Genomic DNA, 22,990 nt, shown 5'->3' on the forward strand with positions numbered 1-22,990 from the left:
TTAATATGCACAAAAAACATTATGATATGCGAAGAATAAATGAGTTGTAGGCCTTATTAAGTAGGCCTATACGATGAAGAATAAATCAGACTGTAAATGACAAATGATGTTGTATTGATATATTGTAGGAGGCTATCTGATAATGCTTTATGAATATATAGCCTAGGTTCCTTCTCTGATATGCAACATAACATGGGAAAGCAAAACAAAGACGCATGACAAAATGGACAACAAATTAAGTTTATTTTCATTCACTTTTCACAATATTTGCACCACATATATATTTTTCAAATTGAGTAGCCTACTTTAGACTTGTGTTTCAATAAAAACAGAAAAGTCAATAGCCTAGGCCAGTGGTTCCCAACCTATGGGTCGGGACCCACCTTATGGGTCGCCAAAGATCCACAGGGGGTCGCGGAGCCCTCTTGATTTTAAGGGGTTTCATTTGAAATACACGTGTATATATAGCCCATGTTGAATAAATGACAAAGCATTTAACTAATAAATGCATAGAAGCAGCAAATTGTAAGTTAAACATTTAGGCTATTCTATATTTGACCAAAGACGAATTGAGGAATAAAATAACTAAAATTAGTTTTCGCAGGAAACAGAGGGCATCTTGTGACTCCGTCTCGTGTGGGCGCTCGCGTGGTTGGGTCACCAAAGCTTACAATAGTAAAAACATGGGTCCCTTAAGAAAAAGGTTGGGAACCACTGGCCTAGGCTACAGATAGGATAAGGTCAAACCACTAACATAAATATAAACATTAAAACAAACCCTTCTTTGCATCCGCACTTGTTGTTCTGTATATTTCCTGTGCACTTTAGATTTGCGAGTGATGTTGGCTATGATTATGTCCTCTTTTGAAAGTCGCTTTGGTTATAAAGCGTCTGCCAAATGCAATGTAATGTAATGTAATGTAATGTAATGTAATAAATGCAAGTAGCCTATCTATTCCAGTGTTTCCACAGCGCAGAGAAATTTCTTATACGACAGTGTCTGAGAGTATTATGCAGATTTTTAAAGATTTTTTTTAACTCAACAAGTTCATTCATCTGTACAATTCCTCACCAATGCATGGAATGCAGAGAGACAGCCTATTTACAAATATGGTGCTTGCACTTGCCCATCTTGGAAGTTTAAGGGGAAGAAACGCATATTGGCTAAATATAGCATATAAACCATCAGTTTATCTATTTGGTGTTTACAGCAGATACATTTGAAAGTGCATTAGACTCTTAAAAAATTACTTTCACATCCTTTGAGCACATATGGAACCTGCGAGCCAACACATTGCTTTCTGTATTTTACAACAGATACGCTGGATGAAATTACATAGATCACCAGTGCTGATATAACAGACTTTTTTAACAGACATCAAGAGTGCAGTCAGACTTTTGCTTTCGATCCTCCTTAGTTTTGCCGATTCAAATTACGTTTCAGTGATGAGTGTGTGTGTGTGTGTGTGTGTGTGTGTGTGTGTGTGTGTGTGTGTGTGTGTGTGTGTGTGTGTGTGTGTGTGTGTGTGTGTGTGTGTGTGTGTGTCTGTGTGCGTGCATGTGTGCGTGCATGGGTGGCGTGTGCATGTGTGGGCTAATATCTTTAGGGCAAAGTGGAGGCAGAGCTTCACCTGTGTGTGTGTGTGTGTGTGTGTGTGCGTGCGCGACACTGTGTGTGCATGGGCATGGATTTACATGCATGTATGTGCGTTTCCTTATGTCAGGTGTGGAGAACCTTTTTTATTCGAGGGGCCACTTCAATTTCCTCCAAGGGTTGTGAAAGTCCTCCGAGGGCCAGACTACTTTAAAAAAAGACCACATCTTCTCTACTGTAGGTCCCCTGAAATATAACTTACAGTAATTGTATTGCAAATGTATTTTCAAAGATTCCTTTACAAAACATGTCACATTTCATGTGAAGCTGCATAACATCATATCGGGGGCCAGATAAGACTCCCTCAAGGGCCGTAAATGGCCCTCAAGACATAGGTTCCCCACCCCTTCTTTATGTGTATGCACATCTCTTCTTGTGTGTGCAATGCACTGCATAGGCTACACCTGCATCAGCCTGGCAGGTTGAAGATCTTCATGCTGAGGGCTGATGGCATGGAGGTGAAGAGCAGGGCGAGGAAGAGGAGGGTGAGCAGCAGCAGCAGCAGGACCAGGAAGTGGAGGCGGTACTGGCGCCAGGCCAGCAGGCAGGTCACCCGCAGCGGGCTCATCAGCAGCCACGCCAGGCTGTTACTGGGCCGGCTGCGGGCCACAGGCCACATGAGAGGAGGAGAGGAGAAAAGAGGAGAGGAGAGGAGAGGAGAGGAGAGGAGAGGAGAGGAGAGGAGAGGAGAGGAGAGGAGAGGAGAGGAGAGGAGAAAAGAGGAGAGGAGAGGAGAGGAGAGAGAAGAGGAGAGAAGAGGAGAGAAGAGTAGAGTGGAGAGAAGAGGAGAGGAGAGGAGAGGGGAGGAGAGGAGAGGATGAGGTATGGAAGCAGACGAGAGAAGAGGGGAGGAGAGGAGAGGAGAGGAGAGAGGAGAGGAGGGAGAGGAGAGGAGAGAGGAGAGGAGAGAGAGGAGGGAGACGAGAGGAGAGAGAGGTGAGACGAGAAAGGAGGGAGAGGAGAGGAGAGACAAGAGACGAGAGAGGAGAGAGGAGAGGAGAGGAGAGAGGAGAGAGGAGAGGAGAGGAGAGGAGAGGAGAGGAGAGGAGAGGAGAGGAGAAAAGAGGAGAGAGGAGAGGAGAGGAGAAGAGAGGACATGAGAGGAGAGGAGAGGAGAGGAGAGGAGGGGAGAGGAGAGGAGAGGAGAGGAGAGGAGAGGAGGAGTGGAGATGAGAGGAGAGAGGAGAGGAGAGGAGAGGAGAGGAGAGGAGAGGAGAGGAGAGGAGAGGAGAGGAGAGAGGAGCATTTAGGGACACGCACATGCAGACATAGAGATAGACAGACAGACAAACAGGCACACACACACACACACACACACATACAGCATGCCCATACCCCACACGAATGCGCACACACACACACACACACACACACACACAAATACGCAAATGCACACCCACCCACACCCACATACACACCCACAAATACAGCATGCACACACCCCACGCGAATACACACACACACACACACACACACACACACACACACACACACACACACACACACACACACACACACACACACACACACACACACACACACACACACAAATGCACACACACCCACACCCACATACACACCCACAAATACAGCATGCACACACCCCACGCGAATACACACACACACACACACACACACACACACACACACACACACACACACACACACACACACACACACACACACACAAATACGCAAATGCACACCCACCCACACCCACATACACACCCACAAATACAGCATGCACACACCCCACGCGAATACACACACACACACACACACACACACACACACACACACACACACACACACACACACACACACACACACACACACACACACACACCAAGATAATTAAACTAGGGCCTTTTTTACATAAATGTGTCTAATTTTATTTGTTTGTATATCACTTCATATTGCACAGACAAAGAGAAATAAATTAACAGAAATATTGCACACTGAAAAACAAAGATCTATAAACAAACATTTAAGTTTCCAGGCAAAAGTTAGTGCAGTGTGTGCTTGTTTCAGGGTTGATAAATTAAGGTCATAAACAACCTTATGACAAAACAGGCAAGCAAGATCTAAAAACTAAATCGGACACGGTAAACAAATGACAGTGACTACCACAAGGGGTCTTACAGTAAGTTTCAAAGTCTCGCCCTCCCAGTGCTTTCTTTAATGCCACACAGTGTAATCAAGGATGGATTACTGAACAGGCCTACCGGGCCCAGGCCCAGGGACCCAAGAGCCAAGAGGGCCCTGAAGGCCTAGCCTCTTAATTTCCTTTTTCATACTGTGCTAATTTTTTAACAACAGAGTGAACTTTTATTTTCAAATTTTCTCAGGGGACAGACTCCCGAACCCCCAACAAAAACACTGGGCCTCTATCATCTGGCCGGAAACCCTGTCTCTGCACATAATGCACCCACCACTACTTACAGAACAGAATCAGGGGCCTATGCAGAAAATTCCTAATTCTGTAATCATATCCTATCTCAAGATCAGAAGGCTTCCACAAGGTTAGGGTAATGCAGAGAGAGTAGGCCTTTTCTGATAAGTTCCCTTTTCTCCTAAATTTAGGATTTGTCCTATCTTTGAGTCCCTGACTAAAGATGGGATAGTGCCTCTACCAGAAAGTTTCTGTAATGAGGTTCCATGTCTATAAGCTTATGCAACACTTGTCTCCCACATATATACCTTAACCATCTGTAGCGCAACACTAACATGTGCATCCAAATCCCTCAGGTTAGAAATTAAGGAGGGATTTCATTTGGTTGGAAAGTGACATCAGGGTGAAAGTAGTTTTCATTTCTCATCCGTGCTGCCACAACCCCACAAACAAACAGTAAACATGTGCACTACACTACCTGTGCGCACCCGTCTACTTTCACCCCTGAGTGACATATAGCCTACAGTTTATATCTATACACTATACTGTATGGGCATTAGCACTGAACGAGACTGGATTTAAAGTGCAATGTTCAAGGCAGTATGTAACAACAAGGAGATTACACTCTAAAAAGACACCCGTGACCATGTAGTAACATCTTAATATTGTCCTTTCAAGAGGCGCTAGGTTTTTGGACACAGCAGCATGCTTGCTTTAGGGAGGTTGCATTCAGTGAACCACAAACACCGAGGTATGGAGGACTACACATAGAAAGGCATTTAAAAATACTTACAGAATAATTTATTACAACCCCTTTACAATGAGCACATTTACATGAAGGGGATATTCAGATTTTAAACGGAATACTGGCAGTATTCTGTTTGCGCACAAGTCATGTAAACTCTTGATTCATTCTGAATTTGGACGTTATTTTGGTAGCACGTTCCATCAAACATGTAGCCCCAATGGAATATTGCAGAACTTTTTTAAACCGAATAAACAATGTTCCGTTTGAAACAGGAATACTCACTGCACGTAACTGCACTCATTAAGACTCATTGTTGAGTTGTTGCACTCATTGTTGAGCATCTTTCTGAAACTTAACTTTTTGGTGTGCTATTCAGGAAATACACTGCTGTTCAATGGAAATGTATATCGTCGGCTTGCTACCAAAACCGCCTAAGTCCGAATTTGGTCGAAATGAGATTTTTGCATAAACTTACTCCCCTACCACAGCTGCATCATCCTGCCTTTCTGCCAGGGTCATTGATCAATCGCAACAGTCACCAGAGTCAAAAATCTGTATTTATAAATTCACACACTGCCTATGAGAAAATGAATGACCAGGGACGTAGCTATAGGGAGGACAAGGAGGGCATTTGCCTGTAGGCCTAGGGCCCTCCTGCAGGTGGCAGGGGTAGGGGCCCTATTTATTCATCCTGGGGCCCTGTGCACAATTGTTCTGCCAATGTTAATGACTTGGGTAACTTGACTTAGCCATTTTTGATGCAAGAAGCAGTTTATTTACATCTGTTAAGAGTTTCTCTCTCTCTCTCTCTCTCTCTCTCTCTCTCTCTCTCTCTCTCTCTCTCTCTCTCTCTCTCTCTCTCTCTCTCTCTCTCTCTCTCTTCAAAGACAATGGCCATGTTTCAAAACTTCATCCTTAGACATCTTTCTCAGATAACCTTGTTACCACACAATGGTTGTAGCCTCACATTAATTAATGGTTGAGGCCTTAAAACGAATTGAGCAATCATTAATTATGTGTTTAAATTGGTGTTTAAACAGGTTAATAAAAGATTGCCATAGATTACATCCTCTTATAAACAATGTGTTATGTCTTACAATTATGTGATATTTAATAAAATAGATTTTGAACAACGTTGGGATGATGCCACTAGTGCAATACATTATTGCATACACAGCAGGATGACCTACTCCAATGTGTAAAGTATCCAGTAGTGGTTCTATACCATATTCTGAATGCCACGGTCATGGTGTTGAAGTGGGAGGGGCACAGTTCTATGACCAGGTTACCTCGGTCATGGGCAAGGTTGGGAGGGTGGGGCAGTTCTATGAGCATGGAAAATAGCAGAAGTTAAGCAAAGATGATAAACAAGGAGGAGACAGTTCATGAGGAGGTACAAGGACCAAAGAAGTGCCCCACCCCTTCATCCTCCTCCATGACTGATGGGACCTCAACATGGAGATTGGAAGCCACTGCATGACTTACTCTGTGTGGCACTGAAATCTGGATATGTCCTATGAGCAATGAGAGTATAACCATTGTGGCAATTACTCTCGCACAATGTCAAAAAAATAGTTTTACTTTGGATGAGAATGTAAATAATGTTTTTATTTAAAGCTAATATGACTGAAAGTGCTAGAAAGAAAGAAATCTGTGAAAGTCTGTTGGTAGACATGAGATTTACCAGCATGCTAAATTGTTACAAGGTCTACAAAAATATTTCAATCATTCGCCATTTCCAGGATTAAAGTTTGGAATAAAAATAAAAAAGAATAGTAGAACTATCAACATGATGTGCAGTGCATTGTTCTTGTTGTGCTGCATCAAATCATTTATTTTAAAGTGTTTTGTTTTCCTTAGGAGCCATTTCATGTTTGACTTGCAGCTTTACTCAAAATAAATAAATAAAATAAATTAACATCTGTTTGTAGTGGACCAATGACACAGACAGGATGACAGGATGATGCAGATGTGGTAGGGGAGTAAAGTTCTGCAAAAATCTCCTTTGCCCAAAATTATTAGGGGGGACTCACAATTGCTCTTTGCCCAGGGTCTCAGATTTCCTAGAACTGCCACTGATGTTTGGCGCCCCCTTTGGCGCCTAGTTTTTCCCTGTTTTCCGAAAAACCCAAAATCGGACTTAGGCGGTTTTGGTAGCAAGCCGACGTTATGCTTTTATGCAATATTTTAGATACCAGACTCCATAATAAAATAGAATTATATTTCACAATTCAATTTTTATAGTTTTTTTGAATTTTGTGTCAAAATGTGATGTGAAAGGAAAACCCTATTTTATCATAATTTATTATTATTAATTTGTGGTTAATCGTATGCCACTGAAATAAACATAAAAAAAGAACAATTTAATGTCTGACATACCTCACACAGAGTCTTTTTTGCTATCAAAAGATAAGAAGCAATAATTTTTGTTACTGGACTTCAGCAAATGCTCATAAACGGACACTTAATGCCTATAAAATTATTCATTTCCACTAGTCAAATGTGGTATGCTTTGAAATAGACAGTGATTAGATCACAGCAAAAAAAGGAAACTATCTTCTAGCTTACTGTAATAATTTTCATTATATTTGTAACTACCATCATGACAGATGTAAACCACATACTTTCAGTTGAGTTTCTTAAATGTGAGTGCATTCCAATGATATGGTGTGAGATTCACCATTTCATAGCTCACTGTTGCAGAGGCAGGACTGTTTGATATGGAAGTTTGTTTAATTTATTAAGACAATTATGGTGCCTCCTTACAGTGTCTCCTTCTAAGCATTCCTGTGTAACCCCCCCCAACCCCCCATCCCCTTTTTAGCACACACCTTAATGTCTTCCTCTATCTCAAACAGTGATGACTATGTACCTCCATCTGTACATCTTTATCACTCCATCCTCATCTCAAGTTACGATACGATATCATACGATAAGTTCGTAACTTTCCGTTCTCTCACACTACATGACTAATAGAGAGGATGAGGAGATGTTCAAAATAACTGACCAAATGAATAAGTAGCAATTGGGGTTGACTGAGGCATGGAATCTATGGCATGAGCTGATTTTTACGGTAATTTACATGGGACAACTCTAGTCTAAAAATGCTTCTTCAAACCAACATATCTTGACAACTGCAACAGTGGGCTTATGATCCTTGACCCCAGAGGTCTATTGCGAGTTCTGAATTCCAGCATTCTAGTCGCAAGTTCTATGTTAGAAATGGCAGCTCCCTCTCATACCCCACCCTCACTCCTAGGTCCCTGCAGCTTCATGGCTATGTAGACCTCCTTTACTTGTATGTGGACATTTTCCTAACACTCAGCCTTAAAGCAAATATATATACAGTATATATATATATACCTTTATTTGACAGGACAGTTTGAGATGGTGACAGGAAAAGAGTGGGAGAGAGAGATGGGAGGATCGGGAAATGACCTCGGGCCAGAATCGAACTTAGGTCCCCGGTGTGATAGTGCAGTGCCCTACCGTTTGAGCCATGGCAGGGCCAAACTAAAAATATTTTTAAACTCCCCTTTATGTAGCTAAAACTCTGAATGGGGAATAAATATCTGAAGGTAAGGTCCAAAAAGGTCAGAATGGATAAAATAAAATGACAAAAATATCCACATACAAATTGGGGTCTGTTACCTCCCCGGCTCAGAGCAGCTTCTTCACTGTGCAGATATTTCCCCCCTCCACCACCTACCCGATAACACCCAATCAAGATTGAGTGTGCATCCCTCCCCCTCCCATATATACCATAACCAAGCTTCTTGAGTCTCTCCCCCCCCACCCCCCCACCAGCTTTTTTCTGTATCCTCCCCTCCAACAACAAGCAACCAGCTATGAGTCTGTGTCCCTCGCCCTCCTCCTGTAAAGTCGACCCATCTTGTAACAGGTTGCACACTCCCCCCACCGCACCGCCCTCAGGCTCCGAGAAGCTTCTTGACCATGTAGCCGGGCAGACTGTACAGGAAGAGGCCGAGCATGAGCAGAAGCAGCAGTGCCAGCACCATCTTGATGATCAGCCACTTGTAGCGATGGCAGATCAGGTAGCGGATAGCCTTCAGCGGACTCAGGAACCAGAGGAAGGTGGTGTCAGGGCGGCTGGTAGACAAGGGGGGGGGGCAGGAGAAAGGGTGGGCAGCGAGGGGAGGGGAGAAAGATAGATGTGGGGAGGAAAGAGAAGGTAAGAAGGTGGAGATGATGGATAGAGGGAGTATGTATCATAGAGGAGGGAGAAGAGAAGGAGGGAGCAGGAGGAGCAGAATGGGGGAGAGAGGAGAGAGGAGGAGAGGGTGGAAAGAGAAGGGGGGAATGGTACAGAGAGTGGAGAAAGAGAGAGGAGAGATGGAGGAGAGAGTGCACAAATAGGAAGAAGAGATGTATATACAGAGGAGAGGTAAGATTGAGTTAGGGATGATGAGTGGAGGAAGAAAAAGAGGAGAGGAGGGTGATGAAAAGATGAGGAGTAAAAGGGAGTCATATGGGGTGGGTGTGGGTTAAGGTGAGATGGATGAAGAGGTAGAGGAAGAGAGGGAAGAGCCATTGTTAGTTTGTTAGTAAGTACATACTAGGATTAATCAACAGCATTGTAGCTTAGAGCATGTGCTTGGTTGTCTAAAGAGGTACAGAAGATCCTAAACATTTCTTAGGTGCTGTTTCCACGTAGCTGGATATTTTCATATGTGGATATTTTTTTCTCCTGGTTGCATTGGTTTTGCATTGGTTTTGGCCTTCCGTTTCCACATAGCAGATATTTAAAATCCACGTATAAACAGCAGGATAAAAAAAATCTCCTGTTTAGGGGGCGGAAACGCATTTGTTGCAATGGAGGATTTATTTTTATCCACATGTTGCGTTTACACCTAAACAGGAGAAAAAAATACCCTGCTAAAAAAATATCGGTAACACTTTATTTTAGGGATACATTTATTAGCACTAATACATACAATGTCCCTGTATAAGTAACTTGTAAGGCATGTACAAAGCAAAATCAAACATTTGTTAGGCATGTATTCGCAAATGTCTTGTTCATGCACAATAAGGGATTTATTACCAATTTAACCGTAGTAAGGACCTAGTAGGCCTTAGCGTTTGCTATACATGCCTTACAAGTTACTTATGCAGGCATCAACATTGCATGTATTAGTGCTAACAGATGTATCCCTAAAATAAAGTGTTACCAAAATATCCTGCTACGTGGAAACAGCACCTTAGTCCATGTGCAGTTGTTCATTTGAAAGACTACTAAACAGCAGGCCTCAGTAACTCAACATTCCGCAGCAGACGGAGCATGTGCAGTCAGACAGTAGCAGAGCGGGTACAGAAGAAACAGCTTGGGTCAAGAGCAGCCTAATAATAATAAATAAAAGTCAGAGAATGCGTGCACATCAGTAGCACAGGTGCTGGACCAAACCTAAGATAACTGAAAGGAAAATAAAGGTCCGCAACACTGTTTGATGCTCCCAAAAATATAATGGAGCATCAAACAGTGTTGCGGACCTTTATTTTCCTTTCAGCCTAATCATCTGGCCACTGGAGTGGAAGAGTTTGTCAGACAATGAAGGTTCTCCAGATGCCGAGCTCAGCATAGAAGCCAGGCGATTCGCTGTTGCTGTTGCAGTTGCTGTTGCAGTTGCGCTGTGTTGCATGTGTGGAGTTGGAATATAGATGCATAAAGCGTGGCCAAGAACAACCAGATAGACAGATATAACAACATACATGGGTTAACAAGTAAAAATGCAAAATGCAAAAGAAATCAGCAAACCAGCTAGTTTATAGCCCGATATATGTACGGGATAAATATTACCTGTGGACCACTGGTAATTCGCAATTACCCCCGCACCTCTGTGTTGTTTTTTTGACGCGTTCGGACAGGATAAGCAAAAGTCTGTCATTTACACGTTATGACCAGATATGTCATCATTTCGCAACTTCCTGCTTCTTTTCATTATGTTCTTGGAGTTCCTCTTGAAGATGTTTTTTGCTTATCTGTTTCAATGTCCACTGGATTGGCCTACTTAGCCTGACTCTCACGCAGACCCTTCGTGCTTCGTGCATCTTCGTTAAACTTCGCAACCATCGCGTGAGAACCAGGTTGAGGCCTACTACCACTTGCCCTTGAAATGCTGTCAAACTTTCACCAGTATCTACCATCATTCACTCCAGGAAAAGACAATAGATGTGCAACTGCAATTACAAACACACACATGCGCATTCACATGGGATGTTAATTATCACTGGGTGTCTGTGTTGGCGGCGGAATTATTACTCTACAAATAACGGGCATGGCACATTTGCCAGGGATTAAGAAATTCTCCGCAATTATTCCAAATACCAATGGCCCACAGACAATATTTATCCTGTGCAACTCGGGCTTAAGTCCACCACTCTGCTGTGGTTGAACACTTTTCGGTATTAAACGGCAATCAAACATAACAACAGTGGACAGATATCAAGACTCAGAATTAAGAGTCAAGAAACACAGCTGAGAGACAGAACAAAACAAGTGGAAGAGAGAGAGAGAGAGAGAGAGAGAGAGAGAGAGAGAGAGAGAGAGAGAGAGAGAGAGAGAGAGAGAGAGAGAGAGAGAGAGAGCGGGAGAGAGAGAGAAAGAGAGGCACAATGTTCAAACGGGCTATGAAGGAGCTGCTACAATATGGTCGAGGTTTTTCTGGTTTCATATCAAACCTATTATGTTCATGTTAAGACCACTGAAGTTATTAGGCTTAGGGGTTGTTTTGCTCTGGCACAACTGCTACATAAAATTTCTATAGCATTTTTTAGTAACAGAATAAGGTATAAGCTGACTGGGAAAGGCAGAGAAAACACTTTCGTAACCCCAACATAAATTTTGGCAAAATCTGTGAAACGGCCACAGATTTCTTGTCCCAAGAGTCTGTGTTCATTCCATGGAATACTGTGAGATAAGGCTAGGCTGACAAGTTGAAGAAACCCAAGTACACTCCTTTGCCTGTTTGATGCACTTCTAATCAGAGGACACGGACACAGACAGACGAACAGACTAAGACAGACAAACAAACAGACAGTCATAGACACAGGACAGGGTGGCGTAGGGGAGGCAGTGCGAGTGAAGCTAATCGTGGAACTTTTAAAAAGAAGGCTACCAGCAGTGTTTTCCCCTCTCTCTCTCTCTTTCTGTCTACATTTATCACTCCCCCTCTCTTCTCTCCTCCTCCAGTCCTCAGGCACCCAGGATCCTCTTGACCAGGTACCCAGGTATGGCGTAGAGGAAGAGGGCAAGGAGCAGCAGCAGCAGCAGCACTGCCAGCCCCTTGAGGAGGCGGCCGCGGTAGTTGTGCCACACGAAGTAGCGCACAGACTTCAGCGGGTTCATGAACCACACCAAGCTCGTGTCCGGCCGACTTTGACACAGTCAGCCGGGGGGTCGTGGAGGGAATGGTGACATGGGGGAAAGGATCGGGAAAGGTTGGAATGGAAAAAAAAGAAAGACAGCAGGGGGAAAGGAGGGCGGAGAGTTGGAAAGTTAGTAGAAGACGAAAGAGGAGAGGAGAATAGTGGGCACAGACAGACAAATAAAGGAGGAAGAGAGAAGGAAAAGGCAGAAATGTGACCAGGAAGATGAAGATGAAGATGAAGGAGGAAGGAAAACGAGGAGACGAAATGGGAGGGTCAGTAGGGTCAGGCAGAAACAGGAAGGAAGGAAGAAAGGAAACAGCAGAACTGGCAACACTGGCTGTAGAGACCTCTGGGAATAGGGCAAGATGGTTGGTAATAAATGTGTTCGTGCATGCTGCAAGGAGCCGTTTCATTGGCCCTTTGCACTCATTGATTCTTCTTGCAGGATCATGACCAAGCAATATTTCAAGGCTTGCTTCATAATTAATCACTTTTGACATATGGTGCAGTGTTTTATAAATGGGATGTGTCACACTGAATTGATTATATGGAGACTGTATCGGCGAAAGGAAAATCAAAAGAGAACACATTTCAGACTTTATCTACCCACCAAAAATTATATTTCCCTTACGAAGTTACAATAGTTAAGACTATTATTATTAGACTATACTGTAATATATGTAGAAATATTTATATAAAGTATTTCAATAAACGCACTCATTCAATATATTTTGCGATTATTGCCATTTTCAGATATCACTTCCATACAGCACATGTAATATATTATTACAAAATGTGTAATACATAATATGACATATATTACAATATACTGTACATATAATATATTAAGAAATATATTTTCATTCATGAAATGGCAATCTTTTCACACACTGCAAAAATACATCACTGCCAAATACATCATATATTGTCATAAAATGCAATATATAATTTTATATAGTGTATTACTACACATATTGGCATATACAGTAGTATTGAGAAATATATTTCTGTTCCATAAGCTTTGGCCAATGGGTGAAAGCCCACTCACTATTAGCTTATATACTGCACCAGTTTCTTTGTACTTGATTCATCATGTCAACCCTTCAGAACAGTCCCTCCTACACCTCATCCCTGGGGACTGGAGTAAAACAGGTATTGTGTTCCCCACTCACGCTCACTTACTTGGGTTTCTCCAGGGGGTCAGGCTCGTTGCGGCCCAGCCCCACGGGACTCTTCTCGGCCTCCTCTGCAGTCATCAGGTGAAGCTCTGCCTCCACCTTGCCCTAAAGATATTAGCCCACACATGCACACACCACCCATGCACGCACACATGCACGCACACAAACAAAGACACACACACACACACACACACACACACACACACACACACACACACACACACACACACACACACACACATGCACGCAAACAAAGACACACACACATGCACGCATGCAAACAAAGACACACACACACACACACACACACACACACACACACACACACACACACACACACACACACACACGAACACACACACAAACAGCGGTGCATGAGTACCAGGGATGATGGCACAAACACCAATTCATTACTCCCGCGGTCTGCCAGGTTATAGACATGGCAGTACATGATCAAGGGCTCCTGTTTTCTTGGTTTGACAATCTTGTTACGTCCTAACAGTCCTGCATCTCCCCAGGTCCAATGTACCTGTTGTTTGTTAGTTATTTTCTCCCCCATTCATTTTGTACAAAATTTAAACAAGCTCCCCTCCAATATTGAGACCCATTTCCTACCCATTAGGTCGCAGGCATAAACAACTTGTGTATTAAATGACATATTGCAGCCTACATTGTTTTTATACACTTACACAGTATACCACTTCAATGGTTTAGCATTAGTTAGTTAGAACTATATTTGCCCACATGGGGCAATTGTATTTGCAGCAAACTCACTGACACTACGTGTGACACAGACAGGCATATGGCATATGTTTCTGTAAACCTACTGAACGCAGGTCGTTGATAACTATCATCCTTGTAATGCCATGTATGTGTGTACACAGTAAAAAAAGAACTGTTGTTCTTACGGTAGATTGCTGGCAGCAGTGGTTGCCAAAGTCTACCTTTAAACAAATAACGGTATATTTCCTTTTTACATTTTACGGTAAAATTATGGCAGCAGTGGTTGCCAAAGCCTACCGTTAAATAAATAACGGTATTATTATTTTTTACATTTTACGGTAAAATTATGGCAGCAGTGGTTGCCAAAACGTACCATTAAATAAATTACGGTAAAAACGGATTATACTCAGGTGAGTTCAATTATAGAGTTACAATCAGACCGCTGATTGAACTGATTATACTCAGGTGAGTCCAATTATAGAGTTGCAATCACAGACAACTGATTGGACTGATTCAACTCATTGGAGTCCAATAAACATCAACTTAATTAGATACCTAAATAAATGCCCAATTGCCAGATTGTCTAGTGCAGGCAGGTGGACCAGTCTAGTATCATCAATGAAGGGTATGCAAATCCAAGGCCTGAAAATAACCTTAAGGAAAATGAAGGCCAAAGCTAGCGGGGCAAGCAAGCTAACAAACAAGCTAGTTAGCAAGCCATGCAGCCACCCTTACAACGTGACCTGCTAACCGGGCCGGCCAGGCCGGGCCAGGCCGGGCCAGGCCAGGCGAGGCGAGGGCAGGCCAGCCGGCCAGCCGACCAGCCGGCCTTACAGCCAGCCAGCCAGCCAGCTAGCTAGCTAGCAACCAGTGAGCAGTACAATGCAACAGTCCCTGTTTAAATACATGTTCAAGTGAACCATGTGACCCGAGTGATGAAGCATTTGACAGGTGCAGGCAGTAAGTTAATCATTGCATGACAGCCCTTAGCACTCAGGTGAGGTCAGGAATTGATTGATAGATTGATTTGGATGGGGTAGAATGACAGTTTCAAATAGACTGGGCTACTTCTAAGAGACTAAATCAAGGGATTACTGTCCCAGGTAGACTTTTTCAGATTATACTAGCCTATAGGTATATTTTACACATTAAATGAGGCTAAACTGTAGGCTGTTAACGGATAAATAATAAGTTACAGTGAATTAATGCAAAATGTGCAAACTGTTGCCATTTGCAGTCCTTAACTGTTGCACAGTTTATTCAGTTGCCAGCTTCATTGTTGTCAAATCTACAACGTGGAGGCACCTGGAGCTAAGCAGACAGGCAATATGTTTTCTGTGGAGTAATTAATATTTAATTCATTATAACCTCCATTGCTTTCTGTTGGGTAGGAGGAATGCAAAAAAAGATATTCTGAACTTTGAAGAGGTTTACTGTGTCAATTTGCCTCTCAATCGAAAACTCTGATGGCAAAGCCTCAAAGTCCAATAAGGGAAAAAAATATTGTGGTGGAGAATTTTTCGCAGGATGAACTAGAACACATGCAAAGGGGTGTACTCTAAGTTAATACTCATTGATGGCTACTAATCAAATAGCGTGTTGACATCAAACTCTGCCTGTTACAACCAGCCTATCAGTGGTTTGACAAGTTACACCTGGAACAAGTGCAATCACAAGAGGATCTATTGGACTAAACAGAGTTCTTTGTCGGTTGGTTCACAATTTGGTTCACTAACAGAGGATTGAGTTTGGTTCACTTATAGGGGACTCAACAAAAATGGCTGCTCATGTTGCTAAAACATTTGGAAATTGGGGGAGGCGTGTTTTCATAACTCTCTAGGGAGTTAAACATTAACTCTCTAGCTCTCTTAGCTCAACAACTCGGATCCAGAGGAGTCAAATAACACTCTGTAGTGTTGCTACAACTCTTGATGTTTAGATTTTGGCTGAACACCAGTCTAACTCTGATCAATCTAACTCTGACAGATTAGCTGTGTACATATGTGTACACCAGTGAAAAATAAAGTCATGTACCGTTTCTTGACTACTTCATCTTCACTTAACGGTATTTTCCAATATTTTCTTTTCAGTGAACAGTTCAGTATTTTCTACATATTGACACCAGTGAAAAATAAAGTTATGTACCGTTTCTTGACTACTTCATCTCACTTAACGGTGTTTTCCAATATCTTCGTTTACAGAGAACAGTCCAGTATTTTCTACATATGACACCTGTCAAAAATGAAGTTATGTAGCGCTTTTTGACTAAATAGTGGCTTGCCATATTTAGTACAGAGATAAACTGTTTTACATTTTACGGTCACTGACTGTTGCAATTTGACATTTTTTTGCCGTAATTTCAACAGGCATTTTTTACAGTGTAGGCTGTAGTATGTATGTATGTATGTATGTATGTATGTATGTATGTATGTATGTATGTATGTATGTATGTATGTATGTATGTATGTATGTATGTATGTATGTACAGCCTGATCTCCAAAAATTCTGTGCTCCTAGACACGGATGTTAAGGACACAAAATCCGTGTCCAGGAGCACAGGTTTTGCCAAAATTCCGTGCTCCTGGACGCGGAATTGTTTTCCATGATGGGCACACGGAACTGCTTTCTATATTCCCACAGCACTGTGTTAATTCTATCATTAGAAAATACATACCAAAATGCAAATCCTAAGCAAAATAATGCTATAGCAATTTAAGTTGTACCCTGACCAAAACATTCCTTAACCTTAACCTGTCATTAAATACATATTTTTGAGAAATACCTTTTCCAGTTGGTTGATAGGCTATTAAATTCATATAATGAATGAAAGAATACTAGCTGTGCCCAGACCAAAACAATCCCTAACCCTAACCTGTCAGTAAGAAATGTTTTTTTGGAGAAAAAATATTTGACTGAGGTCAAAGACTGTGGAAACATAGAGCTGTGGGAGTATAGAGAGAGCACTTCTGTGTTTCCATCACAGAAAAAAAATCTGTGTCCAGGAGCACGGAAAACAAATCTTGAATCTTGGAACCGAGCTAAAAAAAATGAAACACAAAAAAATTGACACTAGCGCATACAAACGCTGGATGATTGAGACACCACTTGACTTGACGCTAGCAGCAACTCACCGTTAGCGTGAGCTCGTCGTTCTCGTCCCGGGCCGCGAATGGCCACCAGCCCTTCACCCTCTTCTGCTTGAAGATGGAGATGGTGGGCATGTCTTGGGCCTTCAGCACCATGTCCAGAGAGCACTGCTTAGCCGTCTTGGCCCCACGCGGGAACCGGTTCAGGTCTAGCTCAATGGCACCTATAAGCAAGGGAGTGATATATATGCAGTATATACATAATTTTTTAAAGAGTCTTTTAGAATATTAGTGACAGTTTTAGTGAATTTTAGTGACTATTAGTGAGTTTGAGAGAGAGACAGGAAATGAGAGACGGGGAAGGGTCGGCAAAGCACCTGGGCCGGAATTGAACCTGGGTCGACCATGTAGTAGACAAGTGCCCTACCGTTAAGCCACGATAGTGCCAAGGCTGATATTTTGACAGTGACATTGAGTGTGTTTAACATGCATGCCAGTATCACAAATATGAGGCTAATGCCAGTTATAGTCAAATTTGGGATAAGGGATATTTAACATATAGAATGTTTGGTATACTAACATCCCAGTTTATATTAAAATAGCAGTATTCTGATTTCTGGGCTCTTATAGAATTCTCTCTAAATGCGTCTAAACTCGATACCAGCAACAACGTTCGAGGGCAGTGGTTTTCAACCTTTTGTCAGCCAAGGCACACCTATTTCGAGGACAAAAGGTCATGGCGCATTTTATTTTATTGTAAAAAATGTATGTATGGCAAACAAAGCTTCTTGGAACTCCTTTTCTGCAAACCATCCCCTGCATAGTAGCGATACTTGAGAACAATAGTCTGCTGTATTGTACAGGCTGTACCGTACATAGTGTATCGATCTGCTTTGGAAGCACTGGCTGTGTCTGAGCTCTGAGGCAGTGTGAAAACATGAATAATATATAAACACTATTCCTCGAAACAACACACAGCATATATGGATTTAACAATGCAAGGCCTGCTACTGTGGAGTATAATTAGAAGTTTTCGTCAGCATGCTTGCTTTAACTCATGTATGCCTTGCTGTCACCAAAATTGTACTATGTCTTAATCTGTTACTTAAGGCTCTCAGTACTGTTGTTATTATGTAGCTGACTATTTTCTGCAAATAGTGAATAGGCTCGCCGGCAACCACATCTGCAGTAAGAGGCTACTATCATCCAGATAAAAGTCAATGCTCTTCCATCTTCTCTAGTGGTGGTGATCTATGTTTTATTGTGTATAAGTAAGGCACCAGTCAGCTAGGCTTGGCATTAGTTTTGATGTGTGTTGCATGGTTTATCGTTGCCAGAGGAATGGTGGAAGTAAATACTGAAAGTACAATTCTGATGTGTACTTTCATCTCGACTTTATTTTATAAATGTCTCATGTAAACGTAATAAGTGTGAGAGAGTGACATAAAGATAGAGAGGGCAACAGAGAGGGGGGAGGACAGGAGAGGAGGGGGTTAAATAGCAGCAGGGGGTGGGGTAAGAGGAGCGCTATAAAAGGAGATAGCAGGGTCACTCTGAGTGACATCTGCAGATGGTCTTCAGGTTCCTGTAGTGTAGTGGTTATCACGTTCGCCTAACACGCGAAAGGTCCTCAGTTCGAAACTGGGCAGGAACATGAAAAGGTTTTTACAGAGTCTCTGACTCTTCAAAATCCACAATACCAGTGATCAATACACGTATTTGATCAAACCTCTAGTGCCCTGTAATAAAGCACACAACACATCAACGTCATTGCCAATGAAACAATCATTCATTCACAGCTTTAAAAAGTTACTGTAGCTGAACTGGTCAACTCTGTGGCATCGGAATAACACATTGTGTGCACTGACAGAATAGAGTATGAATTAACACTGTGCAAATGTTAGACTGCGTAGATATCGATTAACATCCAAGGAAACGGTAACGGTGTGTGGGTGTGTGTGTGTGTGTGTGTGTGTGTTTAGAGGGGGTTAGGGACCATTCTAAAGATCAATGATTGACAGAGACAGTACCTTAGGGCTTTTATGAACTATTATTATTGATAATATTGTAAAATTGTTGTATTGTTTCAAGGGCTTTCCCAAATTTGAACCGGTGTCCACCTGCATTTCGTGTGTGTGTGTGTGTGTGTGTGTGTGTGTGTGTGTGTGTGTGTGTGTGTGTGTGTGTGTGTGTGTGTGTGTGTGTGTGTGTGTGTGTGTGTGTGTGTGTGTGTGTGTGTGCGTGTCTGTCTGTCTGTCTGTCTGTCTGTCTGTCTGTCTGTCTGTCTGAAAGTCAAAGTACAAAATACAGTACATTTTTGACTTTAACCTTTGACCTTTCGTGTCATGGACATGTGGTCTATTCCTTTCTCTGCACTGTGCACGTGTACTGAGATGCAGTGTACTTTCCGCCTTCACGTAATGGCAAAATTTGAGAGTGAAGTGTGAGTCCAAATCGAGCTCTGTCTGATACACTTACTGGGAATGACAGTTTTCGTGTGCTATCAGAGTTCACCAACCACCAAAAAACAATTCATCAAGGAAGACACTGTTCGTTATGTAGACATTTTTTGGTTACCCTTGTCTCTTAATACACATGGCCATTGTCTTTTGAATCAAAACTATGCTGTTATTACAGAGAATCGCAGTTTGACAGATCTGACTTCGCAACAAACATGGCGGCCATTGACTGCAAAAAGTACACAGTAACTCCACACTTCAAATGAGGGCCGGTTTGAGGGCGTTATCCGGGTACTTTACAGTACACTTCACTCACCGCAATTAGAAAGGGAACACCCTACGTACCCAAACACAGTGCGGAAAGGGTGGTAAGTACAGATATTGGAACAACACATATGGAGCGTACTTACCCAGGAAGTCGTCTGCAGAGAAGTGGTCGGCGTCCCAGACCTGCAGTGTAAGGCGCGCCGGGATCTTGTACTCCGTCTCGTCCCAGGAGAACATGGACTCCTTCTTGGACATGACAATCTTCTCCTCGGCCATCAGGTAGTCGAAGGGGAAGACGTAGCGCCAGTTGAAGTTGCCCTCTCCTGTCAGGGAGTGGTAGTGCACGTCCGTGTCCTGCTTGTCCTCTTGTTGGCCCTTCAGCCAGCTGGGGGAGGGGAGGTGGGTGGGGGGCAAAGCCACCAGACGGGCCAATACAACCAGGGGGGGGGCACCACAACCAACCACCATCGCACCATTTAGTCAGCACACACAAGACATCACACACAAGGGTGTTAGCTTACTGGGAATTTTAGCACTGTTAGGGTTTGGCAAAAGGAACGCAGCACAGCTGTACCATACAGTGGCCAGAGGGAGCTTTCTCTTATAAGAACATAATTTGGCAACACAGAGTGCGCTGGTTGTCCTGAATTTCACATGAAATTCCTCAAGCTAAGAGGCAAATGTTCAGTTTGTCACATTTACTTCTGCTAACTAAGCAATTCATATTCATTGAAAAAAAAAAGTATTTGTCACATGAGGTGAACATGGTGTTATTTTTTTTTTTTAACTTGAAAGCTATCTGAGGAGGCATCCATCTCGTTAAAGGCACAATACAAAGATAGATTTTGAAGTGAATTAACTCTTAGCTGAATTATAGCGCTAATGCCACTACTGTAATGTATGTCTATGTGAAGTCTTGATTCAAATTCCTTTTTGCAGGGAGATTACGCCATTGGCCATGAATGGGTACAGCTGAACAGGGATGCATCATATACACATGCCATTAGTATGTTCTGTATAGATACACAACAGGGAATGAGCTATCTTAAATATTACACATGTGCATTATAGGGAATAAGTACATACAGTGGTATGATCATTAAGCATAGGGCAAACCCTCCAGTCAAAACCAAACCCATCAAGATGGCCTTGTTATGTAGCATTTCACAATTGCAACTTAAACTAGATTCAATCTTATTGTATGGCCATTTCATACATTTTGTCTGTGATTTGTGATTCGTATTTCATTCTAAAGTTACACATAGCTAAATACCTGTACATACCTGTACATACTTGTAATTCATTGATATACTAGTTCAAAGATGTTATCTTGGAAATTATGAATCATTACAATAAGGTTTGGTTTGAAATTGAAGCGTCCCCTCATGTCATGCAGGAAGGAACAAGCTTTTAGAGTTACAGAGTTATACTGTATAAAGGAGTAGTGTATCTTCAGCAAAACATGATAAAAAACAAACCAAACCGAAAAACAATATTTTCCATCACATTCACACACCCACACAGAATGTGTTGCCATAAGGGCAGCATGACATCCCATTGGAACAAAAGGCCTCCGAGCCAGCCAGCCTCAAACGGGATGATGGCCCAATCAAGCAAATTAAGTCTCGAGTGGCTTTTAGGCTGTGAACACGACAAATTAGATCTCGAGTGACATTTTTTGGCAAAATCCAAGAAATGGAGTCTCGAAAGACGTTTCGGCAAATAAAGTTCGTTATGAGGCAGAATGTCGTTCATGACTTGGGTTAATTATGAAAGTTCATAAAGATTGGAGCAGAATTTTCTTCTGTTAGGGTGCAAATAAATATGACTGAAACTGATATGCATAGCCAAAACGCGTCTGTGTAATAAAAAAAATGATGCATGGTGCGACCTCTTACTTTTCTGGGCTAATTAGGATACATGATCTGCGTACTTGAGAGAAAGTACATCATGCTGTCAGACTATTTCTTGCTCTCTCTGCCACCCCCCCCCCCCTCTCTCTCTCTAATGTCGAAGTCAAACTGCTAAACAGGCTCAGCAGGACTACTGCAAGACTGCAAATAATAGCTCTAATTGACGCAGTATGATCAATTTGGAATAGTCTATACAAGACAGGGATTTCATGTTATTTTAGAACTAAACCAAAAATGCCCTTTTTTAAGTTCCTTTCTTTAATGTGAGAGCTAGTGTTAGCAAAATAAAATGAAAAGGGGGAAATCAGTCTTCATTTTAGAGCAGTATTCATTATCACAAATGGGCTGCTGGCCACAGTGCTGATTCAGGACAGGCACTCGGGACTACTATTCAGGACTTGGCTCTTTTTTGCGACTTTATCGTGCGTACTGCACATAAAACAATGGTGAAGGCTGAAAACTGACTCCCACTAGAAGTGGAGGGGTGTGTGTGTGTGTGTGTGTGTGTGAGTGAGTGTGTGTGTGTGTGTGCTTGCTTGTGTTTGAGTGCATGTGTGTGGATGGTTGACTGAGAGAGATAAAGTGGAGGAGAGAAAGGGAAGGAATGAAAGATACAGATAGAATGATGTCGCAGAAAAGAAAATGAGGCAGACATACACACAGAGAGAAGATGGGAGCAGAAAGGGAGGGAGGGAGAGAAATAAATAAGAGGGGGAGGGGGAGATAAAGGTAAAGAGAATGAACAGGGGTGTTCGTAAGAGTGTGTATATAAAAGACAGAGCGGACACAGACAGTGAGAGTAAGACGATAGCAAAAGGGAGAGCGAGCGTAGCAAAAGAGAGCGACAGAGGATGAGAGTATGCAAGAGAGTGAGTGAACAAGGAAGGAAAGGGTTAACATCTGCTGTGTATGTCATGTGAGCGGAGGGGAGGGCTCTTTAATAATTCAGGTGTATAGATGAACTAGATATGGCACAAAATCTATTTGTCTCCCTGTCAAAGCAGCGGGGGACAAGAGAACACTGTCTCACTCTGTCGCCTGACGCGATAACGTATACGGAACAGCTTGTGAATTCAGTAGCGGACTCTGGCCCAAAAACGCAGACTGCTTGCCTGTCTGCGCTGGCAAAAGCAGGCACCTACCGCGGGTCGCCTCACATCAATAATTAGCGTGCTGCGCGGGCG

General features: G+C 42.5%; 1 protein-coding gene and 1 non-coding gene across 2 annotated transcripts in view; one reads left to right on the forward strand and one right to left on the reverse strand.

Annotated features, from left to right (window-relative positions):
• Nucleotides 1-1,677: 1,677 nt before the first annotated feature.
• Nucleotides 1,678-22,990, reverse strand: part of otofa (otoferlin a) — a 210,617-nt gene continuing 189,304 nt past the window's right edge. Inside the window, exons 43-46 of the mRNA XM_063223364.1 lie at nt 20,037-20,278; nt 17,213-17,391; nt 13,363-13,463; nt 1,678-2,253 (exon numbers count right to left, since the gene is read on the reverse strand). Of these exons, the coding sequence (XP_063079434.1) occupies nt 2,064-2,253; nt 13,363-13,463; nt 17,213-17,391; nt 20,037-20,278 (712 nt within the window). The 3' untranslated portion in view covers nt 1,678-2,063. The remainder of the gene's footprint in view (nt 2,254-13,362; nt 13,464-17,212; nt 17,392-20,036; nt 20,279-22,990) is intronic.
• On the forward strand, nt 18,749-18,821 carry trnav-aac (transfer RNA valine (anticodon AAC)). Its single transcript has one exon. It is a non-coding gene; the product is annotated as a tRNA-Val (tRNA).

The sequence above is a fragment of the Engraulis encrasicolus genome, chromosome 18, assembly GCF_034702125.1.
Source record: "Engraulis encrasicolus isolate BLACKSEA-1 chromosome 18, IST_EnEncr_1.0, whole genome shotgun sequence".
Lineage (NCBI taxonomy): Eukaryota > Metazoa > Chordata > Actinopteri > Clupeiformes > Engraulidae > Engraulis > Engraulis encrasicolus.